At 42.1% G+C, this 16,835-nt stretch overlaps 1 protein-coding gene across 3 annotated transcripts in view; it reads left to right on the top strand.

Moving 5' to 3' along the window:
• coro1cb (coronin, actin binding protein, 1Cb) overlaps positions 1-16,835 on the top strand; it is a 213,891-nt gene that overhangs the window by 66,367 nt on the left and 130,689 nt on the right. For 2 of the 3 annotated variants that reach the window (XM_073065829.1, XM_073065830.1), the window contains exon 2: positions 15,070-15,269. In XM_073065829.1, the coding sequence (XP_072921930.1) occupies positions 15,070-15,269 (200 nt within the window). Of the gene's footprint in view, positions 1-8,499; positions 8,519-15,069; positions 15,270-16,835 lie in introns of those variants that run through there. The other variant, XM_073065831.1, reaches the window with a different exon arrangement.

Here is a 16,835-nt window from a genome sequence, read left to right as displayed (position 1 = left end):
TATGTTAAAGTAGTGCATATAAAAGTAAGTGTTGCGGTAATGTTCAGGGGTTCAGTGTCCGTTCAGAAATCGGATGACAGCGAGGAAGAAGCTGTTCCTGAATTGCTGAGTGTGTTCCTTCAGGATTCTGTACTTCCTTCCTGATGGTAACAATGAGAACATGGCATGTCCTGACTGGTGGGGGTCCTCAATGATGGACGCCTCCTTTTTGAGGCACAGATCCTTGAAGACGTCCTGAATGCTATGGAGGCTAGTGCTCATGATGGAGCTGACTAATTTTACAACTCTCTGCAGCTTCCTTCGATCCTGTGCATTAGGCCTACCATACCAGACAGCGATGTGGCCAGTTAAAATGCTCTCATGAACTTCTTGATATTTGGAATTTTGGGTGTTAATAATACTGTGTATTATTGGTTTCTAAGCTACTTGGGCTTTGATTTAAGACAAACTTTGGGTCTCCCCTACATGCATTCTTTCAGATGAATTCATTTTTTTTAATTCCGGCAGCGAAGAAAGAAAAATGCAACCAAATCAGTGTTAAAGTAACCAGCTTTGGCATGGCTTCAGGGACCTTAGATTAATAAGAGCATTACCTATTTAAAAACAGCTTTGAATGCCTTCTGTTCCATATGCTAACTGTTGGCTTTAATTAGTTTTCAAACTAATTCTTTCTTGTCAATTTCTACTGCCAACTGGTGTCCAACCTGCCGTGCAGTGCCAGCTACTTGTTGGAATATTGTTCACTGGCCATGGTTGAAAACTAGTTGATGAAGCAGTGTTAGTAGTGAGCTCTGCCTCTTTCATTATACAGAATTTCAAGGGAGTCTACTGTAATCCTCCCCATCGTATTGTCTGATAGAGACTGCAGCCATATACCACCATACCCTCTTCCCACAATAACATGTGTACACTCTTTTATCAGCCCTCAAAATGGTCAGCATTATGACAGCATTAAAAAAGGAAGCTTTGCTCTGAATGTCCTTCAGTGTTATTATTAATGCATCAGTTTTTATATTGTGCTTTTAATGTAAAATGTTCAAAAAAAGTTTGTGTTGTCAAACACAAGCAGATTTGTAATAGCACTCCCTTTGAATGGTTTTGGCCTGAAATGTTGACTGTTTATTCCTTGCTTGATGGCTGAGTTCCTCCAGCATTTTGTATGTGTTGCTGTAGATTTCCAGTATCTGCAGAATCTTTTGTGTTCAGATTACAAGAAGTTTGTTTAGGTAGTTTTAAAGGTGTGTTTGAGAGAGTTCCAGAGCTTGGTATGTAGACCACAACCATTGGGAATGGAGTACTGAAAAATGGAAATGTACAGGGTGCCATAAATGGAATTTAAGTGTCTTAAAGCATGAGATGCTAGTGATGGTTTGAGAATGCCACCACAGTGTTTTATAACTTGCTTGTGTAATGACAGCTTAGATTGTTAGCCAGCATGGCATTTCTGAACAATTAAAAAAATAAATAAATAATTATTCCAACGTGAATTGGACAAATTCTGAAAACCAACGCACTTAACGTCAGTTATAGGGCAGCATGGTAGCATAGTGGTTAGCATGACACTTTACAGTACTGGTGAACCACCGTTGTCTGTAAGGAGTTTGTACATTCTCCCTCTGACCATGTGGGTATCCTCCAGGTGCTCTGGTTTTCTCCCACAGTCCAAAGACATACTGGTTGGTAGATTAATTGATCATTGTAAATTGTCCCATGATTAGTTTAGGATTAAATTGGGGGATTGCTGGGCAGCAGGGTTTGAAAGGCCAGAATATCTATTCGGTGCTATTTCTCAATAAATAAATACAATAGGCAAATTACTTCTATTGGAGGCAATAAAAACGAGACATAGACTTTTTATTGTTTTACTTTCATCTAATTCTCATGATTGCTACTTACATCAGCATGCTTTTCACAGTAGAATATATCTGGTATTTAATTGTAAAGAATAGCAAAACTGGTGGTCAGTAGAGCTACTGAGGCTCTATTGTGCTTTTTATAGTTTGATCTGAAGAGAACGCTTTGTCTTGTTCACTTCTGCCTCTATTATTTCACATTAGACGGTTGGGCTGCAGTATTATCCATTATTAAATATTGCAGATGAACAGCTTTGCATGGATCACAAATTTGTCAGTGGTAAATGGGTTTTTATTGAACAGCATTAAGGACTCTAGCTGGCTTTTGTACGCCGTGTATTAATATATGTAATAAAATGTCCTTAATGAACCTTTTAGCCAACCAAATAAACATCACTCAGGATGAACTATTGAAGACATTAGTCATAGTCATGCTGTGCCTTGTGATGTGTGGTGTGTTATTGAAAGGACAGGGAGAGCAGATTCCATCAGCTTTTACCACATTTAGCACTAAAGATGGATTCCCAGGAACAAGTGCTGATGGAATCTTCGATAAGAGAAATTTAGATAGGGGTATAGAGAGCAAAGACCTGATGCAGGCTGATGGGAGTAATTAGCTTAAATGGCTAGGCATGGACTAGAAGGGCCGAAGGGCCTGTTTCTCTGTTGTACTTTTTTCTATAAAATGGGTCACATTTCCCACTATGTAGGAAGCCGTTGAGTTCATATAATGTGCCATCTCCCATCAGACCTCTTTAACCCTTTTTGTCCGTAATATATTTTCAATGTTCAAAGTAAGTTTATTATCAAACTACAGGTGTTACCATATAGACCCCCTGAGATTCATTTTCTTACGGTAGAACAAAGAAATGCTATAGAATTAATGCAAGACCACTAGCCAGCTGGTGGTGTAGTGGCATCTGCACTGGACTCTGAGGCGACTGGTCCCCGGTTCAAATCTGCCAAGCTCTTTGCAAGCTTTCCACAACTCTGACTTGTTTTTTTTTAAAAAAAACAGACAAATGCTAAAGGAATGGCAAAGTTTCTGTTGATGTCCCACAAGGCATGGAGAGGAACAGTGCAAAGCGACACTCAAGAACTGACCAATATACAAAAGAAGACAAACTGTGCAAATACAAAATAAATCAAATAATAAATGAACAATACTGAGGCCATGGAGTTATTGAGTCCACAGCAATTCTCATAGTATTTCTCTATACCAATCAATTTCACGATTCTCCTGTGACTGACCTACACGAGACAGAGTTTTCAGTAACCAAGTAACTAATATGTATGTGTGAGGAAAAGCACCTACAGTCACAAAGCCAATGTACAAACTCCATCCAGTCAGCCACCATGGTCAGGATACAAACTTTCTTTGGAGCTGTGCAGTGCTATGTCTCATAGCATGACCTTGATGTGCTGCCAAGCACACTGATGTACTGGGTACCTAGCGTAATGCTCCATGCGTTGTTGTATGGGAACCTAAAGAAATCCTAGGTTTTCCTACAATAATTAATTTCTTGCTTTTGGAAGTGAAAGGGTTGCCTATGAGGTCTGGTTTTGGTATTTAAGGACAAATAGAAACACTGGGGCTGCACCATGCAGACCCGCTCGTTAAGTTGATGGATTGTCCAGATCGTCTGATCACTCATTGCCTCCTTGGATGGCATGCAAACTACTGTTTTCCTTCTCTTGGGTGTCTAGCTCTCCAAGTCCAGAGACTTCTCAGAATGACAGGCTCAATTGTTCGCAGAATGTTTTGACCGTGGCAGCCACAGTAAAGTTTATTACTATAGAAAGTCTGTGGGCAGGAAAGAGAATAATTTCCATCACATCCATGAGGAAATTAATAGGGTGAAGTTGTACTTGATGTATGGTAACTGAGTGTTCTCGTGCAGGGTGTAGAAACTCTGAACTAAACATCAAGTTAAACCGAAGTCAACGAGGACAGGATCACAGTAAGATTAACCATTTACTTACTGTTCACTCTTCCACATTAACGTATGGTGAAAACTGTTAATAAAACAATACAAAATATATACAGACAACACACACAAAATGCTGGTGGAACACAGCAGGCCAGGCAGCATCTATAGGAAGAAGCACTGTCGGCGTTTTGGGCCAAGACCCTTCGTCAGGACGAAGGCCTGTCGAAGGGTCTCAGCCGGAAACGTCGACAGTGCTTCTTCCTATAGATGCTGCCTGGTCTGCTGTGTTCCACCAGCATTTTGTGTGTGTTTGAATTTCCAGCATCTGCAGATTTCCTCATGTTTGCTCACAAAATATATACGGTATTTGTTTCCTTCTTAGCATCACATTTACATCATAAATACTTGTAAAAGTAAAACTACAACAAACTATATTACATTAAAGTCTCATTTACAGTACAACATACAGTCAGGATCTACCTACGCCATCAACAACTTTAAATACACTTCAACACAAACTTTCCAGCAACGCTTTCAATAGCACAAGAAAATAAACTTTATCAACCGTCATTTCTTTTAACAGAAACAGCTTTAACATTTTTACTTCAACATTATCAACTGTCATATGAACTTACAGCGTTGCTTCTATGATGTTTCTTAGTGCGTAGAAATGGAACTTTTCTCGCGCTGATCCTGCACACACAAGCCCCCGCCTTCCCTGTTCTCTAAACCAGTATTTACCCACAAGATGAGGCAAAACCAGGTGTGACGTCATCACATGCTGCGATACATCACAGATAATAAATTTACCTTCAACAAACTGCAACGTAGTTATCAACCTTAACTTTAACTATAAAATAATTACAAACAAATTATTAAAGCAAAAATGTAATAAAGCTAAATAAATGCCTTAAAGGCAACACAGTAACTACCTGGCAGAAGTTCGTTTGCCTGTAACAGAATCCCGGGATTCTGTGTTTTGCTGCATTACTTTCTTCCTTTCTCCATTGCTGTAGTCCCACCATCTCTCATAGACGTAAAATTGTTGAGCCGGAGAGAATGCCTAGGAGGCTTAGCAAGATGCTTTGGTAATGGGGAGATATTGGGTAGGCCAGGCTTGTTTCCCCTGAAATGCAGAGGGAAGTGACCTGATAGAGAATTATATGATTGAGGTATAGATGGGGCAGTAACAAAAATGAGGATGTAGATTTGAGGTGATAGGAATGAATTTTAAAGGGGATCTGAGCGGTAAGATGCAGTAGTTGGAATGTGCTGATAGTAGTTGTGGTAGATTGAGGCACCATCATGGAGTAACTACGTAAGACCTAGAAGGATGCGGATCTAATACTGGCAAGTGGAAATAGTGAACATGGGCAAAAGTGTAGGCATGGACTTGATGGGCTGAAAAGTCTTTCTGTGCTTTGTAGCTCTATCCAGGGTCCACAGACCCCTCAGTTAATGGTAGGGATCCATGGCATAAAATACATTAGGAGCCCTTGCTCTCTACAGAGCAAACACAGACCATTCAATTTGTCATACTTCTGTCAATTATTTTGGAAAGAACCATTCAATTTAACATGCATTCCTATCAGCATTTTAAAAATTAGCCCTTGTGCCTTAGACTCTGTTTCTGGATCATAGATAAGTATTTTAATTCAGTTAAAGTTTGTTTTTCTCGTAGGTTATCCTGGGAAGTAAGATTGTTGTGCTTTGCAGAAAGTTGTATTGAAATCATCATTAGGAAAATTTACTGTGAAATGCTTTGGTTCTGAAATGGAGTATTTGTGTGCTCTTTTATAAAGAGTTTCACAGCAACTGGTAGAGTCATGGAGCCATATAACACAAACAAAGGCTCTTCAGTGCACCTTGTCTATATTGTCCATTGTACATATGACTAATCCCAAGACTCAAGTACTTGATTAGATCAGGGATTTCGTTAATGGTAGGGGTCCATGGCATAAAAAAGGTTGGGAACCTTTGGTCTAGACTCTAGATGCTGCTTTAATGTCATGAGTGTCTGCTGTCACTATCTCCTCAGGTATTGCGTTCCAGATTCTTACCAGTTTATGTAAAATTTCCCTTAGATCCCCTAAACTACCTTTAATCCTATTGTGAGTTCTGTAGGGACAGATTTCCACAACCCAGACAACATAACATGGTTGGTCCCCTTTGCAAAGAGTCAGGATCCAAGTACCGAGTTGTATTGGAAGTTCATTAGTAACAGCTTTCCATTTGTATAACTGACCACGAGTCATTGCTCTTTGTTTCCTGTCACTCTACCAATTTCCCTTGTTGAATCCCATGGCTTTTGACAAAAATCTGCCATGTGATACATTTTAAAACCTTGCAAAAATGCATTTAATCATATCAAGTACATTGCTGTCATCAACCCTTCACATTACCACCTCACAAAGATCAAATTAGTCTGATGCGATCCTCCCTTAACAAATATGTGCAGGCTTTCTTGATTAATTTGCCTTTCTAAATGAAGATTCGTTAGACATGATTACAATAAATACATGCCTCTGAATTTAAGGTATTTGGCCAATTTTCATTTATCTTTTTTAAACAACAATGCAACATTAACAGTCTTCTGGTGCTGCTCTTGTTCCCAGGGAAGATTAGAAAATGATCATCAGAACCGCTGGAAATATTTCCCTTTTGTCGTATTTAAACAGTAGGGTGTTTGAAGATTTATTCACTTTCAAAGAAGTTTATATTTTCTCTCTTCTTAGTTATCTCTGCTCTATCCTGTTTCTGTACTTGCTGGTGCATGGGAAGATTTCCTACTTTTTGAGATGTTGCTTAATTTTTAAAATTTAAATTCTGCCTGCTGGCTTGATTTCAATATATTACAGAATGGGTACATACGTGATGGAGTGGGGGTGCAATGTGTAGTGGTCTGTGTTGGTGGGATTCGAAGTGGGGTTGCATGGGGGTGGTGTACATGAGGTCAAAAAGGAACTTGCGCTGTGTAGTTTTCTAGAATCTGTTTTGTACCTGGTTGTGTAAGAGAGTCCTCAGTCTGAGTTAAATTAACAAGGAACATTTTGCCCTACTTTCAGTGCCCTAATTTTATAGATCCAGTCAGTATTTGTTTTAGACCTAGTTATAACTATATTAGGTTTGGTTTAGAGCTGGTTTAGACCTCGTTTGAACTATGTCTTTGGTACTAATAAAGATGTGTTTGGACAATGGGCTGTGTGGATCACTGTCCTGGTAGACTAAACTGAATGTTAAATGTGAGGACTTGACTTTCAAACATCATCCTCATATGGCCAAAGGCTGCACTGACACAGTTGAGCTGCGTCAAATTTTTCAATGATGATCTCTCTTCACTGAGATGTAGCTTCGGAGTTAAGGGCAAAAAACAATTCAGATTGAGGTTAGAGATGGAATCAGATGTATTTCAGCTCTGCCAGGGTTTGCAGGCCATTACTCCCTACAAAGAGAAACTTAAAAGCATGAATGGCTGTTATGCTTCACTCCCAGATGAGTTGAACCACCTCATGCAGACTTTGAAAGGGAGAATAAAATGACACCTGTGCAAATCCCTGCAACATCTGGTGATGCTGTGATCTCTGTCTTGGACATCAGAACATCTTTAAAGAGGGTGAATCCTCGCAAGGTGTCAAGACCTGATGGTATAACTGGTGAGGCTCTGAAAACCAGTGCCAGCCAACTGGCTGGAGTGTTCAAGGAAATCTTCAATCTCTCACTGCTGCATTCAGAGGTTCCCACCTGCTTCGAAAGGGCGACAATAATACCAGTGTCCAAGCAGATCAGGGTGAGCTGCCTCAATGACTGTTGCCCAGTGGCACTCACTTCTGCTGTGAAGTGCTTTGAGAAACAACTCCTGTCTCAGGATGAAACTGGTCCTGCCGCAATTTGCCTATCTCCACAATAGGTCTGCAGTGCAAGCAACCTCACTGGTTCTCTACTGGGCCTTGGACCACCTGGATAATAGCAGAACCTACATCAGGCTGCTGATTATTCATTACAGCACAGTGTTCAATGCAATCATATCCTCGGTTCTAATCAACAAGCTCCATAACCTGGGCCTCTGTATCTCCTTCTGCAACTGGATTCTTAACTTCCTCACCGGGAAACCACAGTCAGTGAGGAACGGCATGATTTTAGTATATTACAGAATAGGTACATGCGTGATAGGGTGGGGGTGCATCTCCTCCTCACTGACGATCAACACTGGTGCACAGCAAGGATGCATGCTTAGCCCACTGCTCTCCTCTCTCTACAATTGTGTGACCTGGCACAGCTGAAACACCATCTATAAATTTGCCAATGCCAACTATAATTGTGTGTCAGGATTTCATTTGGTAATGAGGTGGAACCGTACAGGAGCAAGATAAATCAGCTGGTTGAGTGGTGTCACAACAACCTTAAACTCAACATCAGTAAGACCAAGGAACTGATTGTTGATTTCAGGAAGGGAAGGCCAAGGGAAAATGCATAGTAGTCCTCATTGTGAAACTGCTCACCCTTTCCACTTCAAACAGAAAATCTGCAGATGCTGGAAATCTGAGCAACACACACAAAATGCTGGACTGCCGAAGGGTTTGGCCCAAAATGTTGACTATACTTTTTTCCATAGTTGCTGCCTGACCTGCAGAGTTCCTCCAGCAGTTTGAGGGTGAGCAGTTTGAAATTCCTTGGTGTCAACATCTCTGAGGATCTATTGGCGGCCCAACATATTGATTACAGATTACCACTTTGGTAGGTCTGGCATTTTACATAATAAGTAGCTACTTATCTGAGATGGTCTCAGATTTAGTTGGTCATTACCTGAAGTTCCTTGTGTCCACATTCCATTGCTCTGATTAGATTATCCCAGAGCAAGAATCAATTCAGAATTCACAGAATGGGGTGTTGGGGGGAGAGCAAAGGCAACTAGTTTGTCTGCTTCCGGTGTCCTTGATTTGTCAAATCCACTAATTGTAGACTGTAGTTTCTTCTGGCCAACAACCTTTAACATTTTTAAATTTTTGTTTAGAAATACAGCACAGTAACAGGTCATTTTGATGAGTAAACACAAAGTACACTGCAGATGCTGTGTTCAAATCAAGACGTACAAAAAAGCTGGATGAACTCAGCAGGTCGGGCAGCATCCGTTGAAAGAAGCAGTCAACGTTTTGGGTCGAGACCCTTCGTCAGGACTAAAGGAGGGGGCTGGAGCCCTATAAAGAAGGTGGGGGGAGGGTGGAAAACCAATCAGAGGAAAGATCAAGGGGTGGGGGAGGGGAAGCAGGGAGGGGATAGGCAGGAGAGGTGAAGAAGGAATCTAAGGGGAAAGCACTATGGGTAGTAGAAGAAGGCAGAGTCATGAGAGGCGATAGGCAGCTGGAATAGGAGACAGAGTGAAGGTGGGATGGGGTAAGGGAGAGGGAGGGAATTACCAGAAGTTGGAGAATTTGGTGTTCGTACCAAGGGGCTGGAGACTACCCAGACAGTATATGAGATGTTGTTCTTCCAACCTGAGTTTGGCCTCATCATGGCAGTAGAGGAGGCCATGTATGGACATATCTGAATGGGAATGTGAAGGAGAGTTGAGGTGAGTGGCAACCGGGAGATCCTGTCTGTTGTTGTGGACGGAGCGTAGGCGCTTGACGAAGCGGTCCTCCAATCTGCTCCCGGTGCGGCCTCCTCTACATCGGTGAGATTCAGGGCCCCAAACAGTCCTTCCAGGTGAGGCAACACTTCACTTGTGAGTCTGTTGGGGTCATCTATTGCATCCGGTGCTCTCGGTGCAGCCTCCTCTACATCGGCGAGACCCGATGCAGATTGGGGGACCGCTTTGTCAAGCACCTACAACAACAACAACAGACAGTATCTCCCGGTTGCCACTCACTTCAACTCTGCTTCACGTTCCCATTCGGATATGTCCATACATGGCCTCCTCTACTGCCATGATGAGGCCAAACTGCGGTTGGAGGAACAACATCTCATATACCGTCTGGGTAGTCTCCAGCCCCTTGGTATGAACAACGAATTCTCCAACTTCTGGTTAATTCCCTCCCTGCCCCTTCCCACATCCCACCTTCACTCTGTCTCCTCTTCTAGCTGCCTGTCACCTCTCATGACTTTGCCTTCTTCTACTACACATAGTGCTTTCCCCTTAGATTCCTTCTTCACCTCTCCTGCCTATCCCCTCTCTGCTTCCCCTCCCCCACCCCTTGATCTTTCCTCTGATTGGGTTTCCACCCTCCCCCCACCTTCTTTATAGGGCCCCTGCCCCATCCTTCTTTAGTCCTGACGAAGGGTCTCGAGCAGAAACGTTGACTGCTTCTTTCAACGGATGCTGCCCGACCTGCTGAGTTCATCCAGCTTTTTTGTACGTCTCATTTTGATGAGCCTGTGCTGCCCAATTGCACCCATGTCACCATTAACTTTCTAATCTTTGGAATGTGGGAAGAATCTGGAGGAAACCTGAGTGTTTGTATAGACTCCTTCCAGGAATTAAACCAGGTTACTTGTGTATGTCTGCTGCAAAGCTACTTCTCCCATATATTCCAGTGAGTGGGCCAGCAAAGACTTGAGGCTTGGCCTCAAAGCGTGTGTAGGCAGACGTTTGCATTCCCAGTCTGAAGTGACAACTTTTTGTTCATTTCCATGGATGTTGCCTGACCTGTTGTGTTCCTCCAGCATTTTTGTGTGTTGTTTGTATTCTTCAGTTCTATGACCTGAGGGTTTACTGCGTTGCAGGTGACTGAAAGTTGAACTTTTTCAGAACTAAGTTTCTAGATGAGCAGGGCAGTTATATTCCTTTCCCTCCCACCCCAACCCGTCCTCATCTTTGTGGTGAAACCAGTAGCATCACCAATTTCTGCCATTGGGGATTTGCCAGGTAGTATCTAACTCTTCCATTGTGGCTGATTTCTCCTTTTTAACAAGTAGTTCCTAAATTACGGCATGGTTCTGTTCCCTGAACTCTGTAAACCGGAACAGTTCTTAAGTCAGAAATGAGCAAAAGGTAGGCGTGTGTGCGTGTGTGCGTGTGCGCGTGTGCGTACAGCTGTGATGGGGTAGTGAGCAGGTGTGGGAAGTGTGGTGGCGATCCAGCCTCATTGACCCAGTGAGTAGCTCAGTCCTCCCTACTCTGCTCGGCTCAACCTAGCCCCCAGTAGTTGTGGTTTACAGGTATAGAGTTGTGGAGATGGATGTTGGGAAGCAAAGACACACAGAATTACCCCATTCTTACCTGGCAGAAGATGCCTCCTGCCCATAGCAGCTGGCAAAACCATCCTGCCAGTCTCTCAGGCACTCATCTGTGTGTATAGGTTTCCCATAAATTGGGGAAGGGGGGAATCTATTTTGCACTTAAGCAAAATCTCAGCATCTTTTTTTCTCTCAGAAGATCACTAACACAAGTCTAAGTTTCATAGATTTTTTTAAAATAAAAAAGGGGTTCAACAGATGGTCTGCAAAAAAAATTGCTTTGACCAGGCATTTTTCCCAGAGGAAGTATTTTGCTGTATAAAAAGATGTGTTCCACAAATGCATGCTGCTGGGGTTGAATACAATAGTTGGATACTTCCTGCATTTTAATCCCAGGCAGGATGCATTTCCTTTCGAAGTGAGTGAATGCTCCACTCTTGCCTCAGTGGGACAGCAGTTGGATTTAAAATAATTCCGAGGGAGGGCGAGGATGTGGGAAGGAAATTTAACCAGAGCAGAGTAGAATTTGATCAGAGTAGTTGGAGGTTAGGGTTCTTTTGTACACTGTCAAATGCATTTGGGGTTACATTGTGCATTTGCTGCTGTTTCTACCATTTGTCATTGGGTCAGATGGTGCTTATGCTTGAGTAAGTTAAATTTTTACAAAGTTAGCTGGATTTTTGAGCAGTTTTCTGCTGTCCTATTCAATATCTATCCGTCAACTAACACTTTTGCAACATTTACTTTTTTAAATTAATTTCTCGTAGCTGTTTTAGGGAATTTGCATAGTATAAATTGGCTGTGATTTCTAATGCTGTAGCAGTGACAACCCCAACTTGTACATTAAGACCCTGGAGGAAAAGCTTTACAATGTTGAAGATCTAAGTGTTGTGTATGCATGGAGCTGTAGGATTAAACGTTTTTTACCGAGTCAGGTTAATCATGGTACACACAAGACAACTCGCAGGGCAGGAGTGATGAACCTGGCCCACCAATACAAAAAAGCATTCACACTCGAAGGCCCGCACAAAGAGAGAGGCTCAGTCGAATCAGACGGCTGCATGCACACTTGACACACCAATCTCTGCATTCGATCTGATGTGGTTCAGTAAGAAGAAGCTATTTTACCTAATCTGAAATCTATCACTTGTGGAAGTGCCGGCAATGATCAGTTAGTGCTTTGAAAAGCATATCGGATAGGTATTTGTAAAATAATTTGTCTGAATCTATGAAAAGAGTAAAACTGATAGGATTGCTTTGGTATTTGCAGTTTCCTTAATTTAACATTATGATAATCAGCCAGCATCCATGATACTGGTTCTCACTCCAGATCTATCATCTCAAAGTCATGTAGAAATCTATTCATTTGAGTCTCCTGAAATAATGTCTGTTTGACCTCCACATATATTTCTGGCCATATTCTCCTCCAAAATGTGTCTTTCTGTCTTTGGAACATTGTATGTTTCCATCCCTGCTGCAGATTGTCTGGGGGAGGTGGTTGTGTGGAACAATTGCCTTTGCCATCCAGATAAACTGATCCTTGCTCTGATCCCTCTTTATATTGGCACATATTCCTACTGTGCTCCATTTCCACAAATGCTCTTCCTTGTCAGGTGCCCTATGATTTGAAATCTGGTGTGTTGTGTGTTTCTGCTTACACTGTTTTGTTTCAGTTCCTTTGCCCCGAGCTCTGTACTCTCTCCTTTGATTTCTCCATCTTGCCATGAACAGTAGAAGCTGAAGTAGATCCTGTGGCCCTTTTCGAGCTTGCTGTTCAAATGGATCATGCCTGATTGAACTTTGTACCTGATTGTGCCTCGTCGGCTTCTTGCCTGCCTCCCCCACCAGTCTCCACCATGAAAGCATGGTCCAAATATCAAGGTTTCTTTCCTTGGATTAGGCATGTTACATCTGCGAGTCCGGACTAGAAACTGGATGCTAGAGGCCCAATGTCTGGGAGTCCTGGGCCAAGGACTGGATGTGGGGGGGGATGGGCATCGGTGGTGAAAAGACACCCTGTCCTAGCATTGAAGAAAGTATCTATCTATCTATCTATCTATCTGTCTTGCTTTCATTGTTCTGTTGCTTATGTACTTCTGCTGAATATTATGTGGGACACTTGTAGGCTGCCCCCAGCATATCCTTGGGTTGTGTTGGTTGTTCATGCAAATGATATGTTTCACTGTATATTTCAGTGTGTACAAGTGATAAATAGGTGAATCTAAATTTCTGCCTGTTTGACCAAGCTTCTGTACTATCATCTTCATTGGCACGATGGCAGAGTTTGTTAATTGCTTGTGAATATTTATTGTATATTTCATAAATGTAGTTTGTTCACAGTAGGAAATCTAGCCAGAGCCCCATTACAGTTGTACAAAAATATTTAATAATGGTTTAAGGAACTCCTGAGAGAATCAAATTTCTCAGGTCCATTAATTGAACTATAATGCACATGAAGTGCTGGCACTAATGTTCTGTGGTTGGGTGGGTTTCCACAGATGCTTAGTGAAGGAAGCCAATTTAGATTAAAAGAATGGTGCTTAGAAAGGGAATATGGAAAAAAGGAAAGGGTTAAGAGCAGAGTACAATTAATACAACATTATTTCACCAATTTTGACAATGAAGCTGACGCTTAATAAGAGAATTGCAGATCAAAATGGCAAATGTATTTTGTTGTTGAGCCCATCACTCCTGGGCCATCGGCTGCTGACAGCTGCTCACCAGAGTTCTCTGTCCTGGGCCAATTTTTCAAGTTGTCCCCAGGTGCAGCCCATTTTCTTGGTAACCTTCCTCTCCCAGGGATGAGGTTTTTGGAGCTTCCAATGGTGTTTCTATAGCACTGGGCTTTGTATGGAATGGTTTGCTGGCCCCGAGCTCAACCCTCCAGGCTTGGGACCATTCATGACAGAGTTCTTGGAGTTTTCAGGGAAACAAATACTTCAGATATCATGGATTGAATTCGTAGTTATGCTTGAGATAATTCGGGCTAAAAGTTGATAGTGTTTGGGGCGCCATGGTGGTGTAGTGGTTAGTGCAACGTGATTACAGCTCGGGGTGCTGGAGTTCAGAGTTCAATTCCAGTGCCATCTGTAAGGGCTGGATACGTAGTGCCCGTGTACACCTGGGTTTTCTCCAGGTGCTCCAGTTTGCTCCTACAGCCCGAAGATGTACTGGCAAGTGGGTTAATTGTTCATTGTAAGTTGTCCTGTGATTAGGCTAGTGGGCTGCTGGCAGCGTGACTCAAAGTGTTGGCAGTGCCTATTCTGTGCTGCAGCTCTAAATAAAATAAAACAGAAGTCAGAATAATGAATGTGATATCTACCTGTTGGGCTGATCCCTTTAACTAAAATGCCACTTATCCGTGTATTTTTTTTTTAAAAAAAGAAAATGTTGCCAGTACACATTTCAGCACAGATAATACTGTGCTGAGCTGGCCTCTGGTATAGTGGTATCCACACTGGACTTCGAGGCGAGTAGTCGATGTGGGTTCAATCTGGCCGGCTCCTTGCACGCTTTCCATTCGTGTTTGGTTGAGCATCAAGCTAGCAACTCAACCTTATTAAAAAAAAAACAGACAAAAATGCTAAAGAAACGGCCAGGTTGCCACCTGATGTGCCACATAGCACGGAAAGGAACAACAACAACATTATGCTGAGCATCATGTCTTTTGAGGTGGTGATTCTGTTAGATGATTGGAAATGAAGTGGCTTTGCTGGGCATATTATTTGCAAAGCTTTGACTAGATACTAAATGGGAGATTGGTTAGTGTGAATAAATTCAAGGACTGTTTTCCAGGTAGAAGCTATTTTTGTTCTCTAGATTTATGGTCTAGAATAAATGTCATGAATATTTGCAGCTGGCTCCTTGGTTCTCGAAAAGATGTGAAGTTAAGAATATGAAGCAGCCAGACTTTGAAAGAGTGAAGTCTACATTTGCATTGTTGGTTGGTACACTGAAATGAGCCCAGTATGGCTTTTCACATGCCCATTACAATTTCCTGGATCCTAGAGGTAGAAAAAGGAAGAAGTCACATTTAAAATGGTTACTGTCTGTTCTACACTAGGAGTTTGCATTGACTGCAAAATAACTAATCATTTTTAAAATCCTTGCAGAGATGCTTCGGGGGGTTGTACGACGGAGCAAATTTCGCCACGTCTTTGGACAAGCTGTGAAAAATGACCAATGCTATGATGACATCAGAGTTTCCAGAGTTACCTGGGACAGTTCGTTCTGTGCTGTAAATCCCAAGTTTGTGGCAATCATCATCGAAGCTAGTGGCGGTGGAGCGTTCATGGTACTTCCTCTGCAGAAGGTATGTATAGAAGTAGTTCTGTTTTACACTCTAGTAATCTTCAGGTTTAATTGGTATAACCAGTAACCTGTGAAATATTCTACCGAGAAAATTCAGCATTAATATTGTTCTCGCTGTACTTTGTGATGTTTAATTACCTTTGAGTGCAGAAACAAAGGTAGGAGCCCACTTTGTATGCAATCAGACAAGGATGTTTCTAGAAGCACCGTTTTTTTTTGTAAAAAAATAAATTATTAGTTTTTCAAAACATTTTACAAAATTAAAAACCCCAAATCCCAATGAGGAGCATTAATACAGTGCAAGATTAAGCATACAATAACAATATGCTACAAAGGAAGAGAATTTAACAAAAAAGCACCTAAATTAAAGACAAGTGAGCTTAGTGTCCTCCCCAAGCCCCACAACACAAGAAAAAAACAACAACAACTCCAGACCAACCACCACACAATATAAAGAGTATAAGTCCGGACAGTCAAACTCCAAGACTGTGAATACACTTAGCAACAGAGGATAATAATGCCTACTACCAGAAAAAAAAGGGAGCTGAAAGCAAGGGACCGAAAAGAAGAAAGAAAAAAGAAAAAAAAACCCTAGTCAGGAGGAAGGTTATGAAAGTACTCGATAAAAGGTCCCCAGACCTTATGGAACTTTAGATCTGAATTAAGAACTGAATAATGAATTTTTGAGGTCCAAGCAGGCCATAATGTCGTTAAGCCATTGCACATGAGTGGGCGGGGCAACATCTCTCCATCTAAGGAGGATCAAGCGTCTCGCCAGGAGAGAGGCAAAGGATAGTATTGGGCATTTGGTCGGACCCAGACATAAATCTGTCTCGCCCCAAAAACCGAACAGAGCAATTAAGGGGTTAGGTTCTAGGTGCTGATTCAGAATACCCAATAATGTAGTGAAGACATCTTTCCAGAATTTCTCCAAGCTAGGACAGAACCAGTACATAAGGATGAGAGAGGCCACGCCCCTCTTGCATTTATCACAGAGCGGACTAATGCCAGGGTAGAATCGAGATAGTTTAGATTTAGACATATGGGCTCTATGAACAATCTTAAACTGTAAGAGGCAATGGCGAGCACAAAGGGAGGTTGAGTTAACGGATTTGAGAACTAAGTCCCAGCTCTCCTCGGATAAGGAGATACTTAAATCCTGCTAGAAGCACCGTTTCATGTCAGCATCTGTAAATTGGGGGACCAAGTCGTCAAGCACCTCTGCACCATCTGCCATAAGTGCGACTTCCCGGTGGCCAATATTTTGTACTCTCATTCTCATTCCCGATCCAAAGTGCCAATCCATGGCCTCCTCTTGTGCCAAGGTGAGGCCACCCTCAGTGGAGGATCAGCACTTCATATGCCACCTAGGTACCCTGCAATAGGATGGCATGAATATTGATTTATCCTTCCAGTGAACAAAGTTATGTAATCAGCCAATCATGTGGTAGCAACCCAGTGCCTAAAGGCATGCAGACAAAGGAGGTTTATTTGTTGTGGAGACCAAACATCTGAAAAAATGTGATCTAAGTGACTGACCATGGGATGATTATTGGTGCCAGACGGT

This window comes from Hemitrygon akajei, chromosome 14 (assembly GCF_048418815.1).
Source record: "Hemitrygon akajei chromosome 14, sHemAka1.3, whole genome shotgun sequence".
NCBI classification, from domain to species: domain Eukaryota; kingdom Metazoa; phylum Chordata; class Chondrichthyes; order Myliobatiformes; family Dasyatidae; genus Hemitrygon; species Hemitrygon akajei.
The sequence above is the reverse complement of the archived record's forward strand: the minus strand, read 5'-3'. Positions and strand labels throughout refer to the sequence as shown.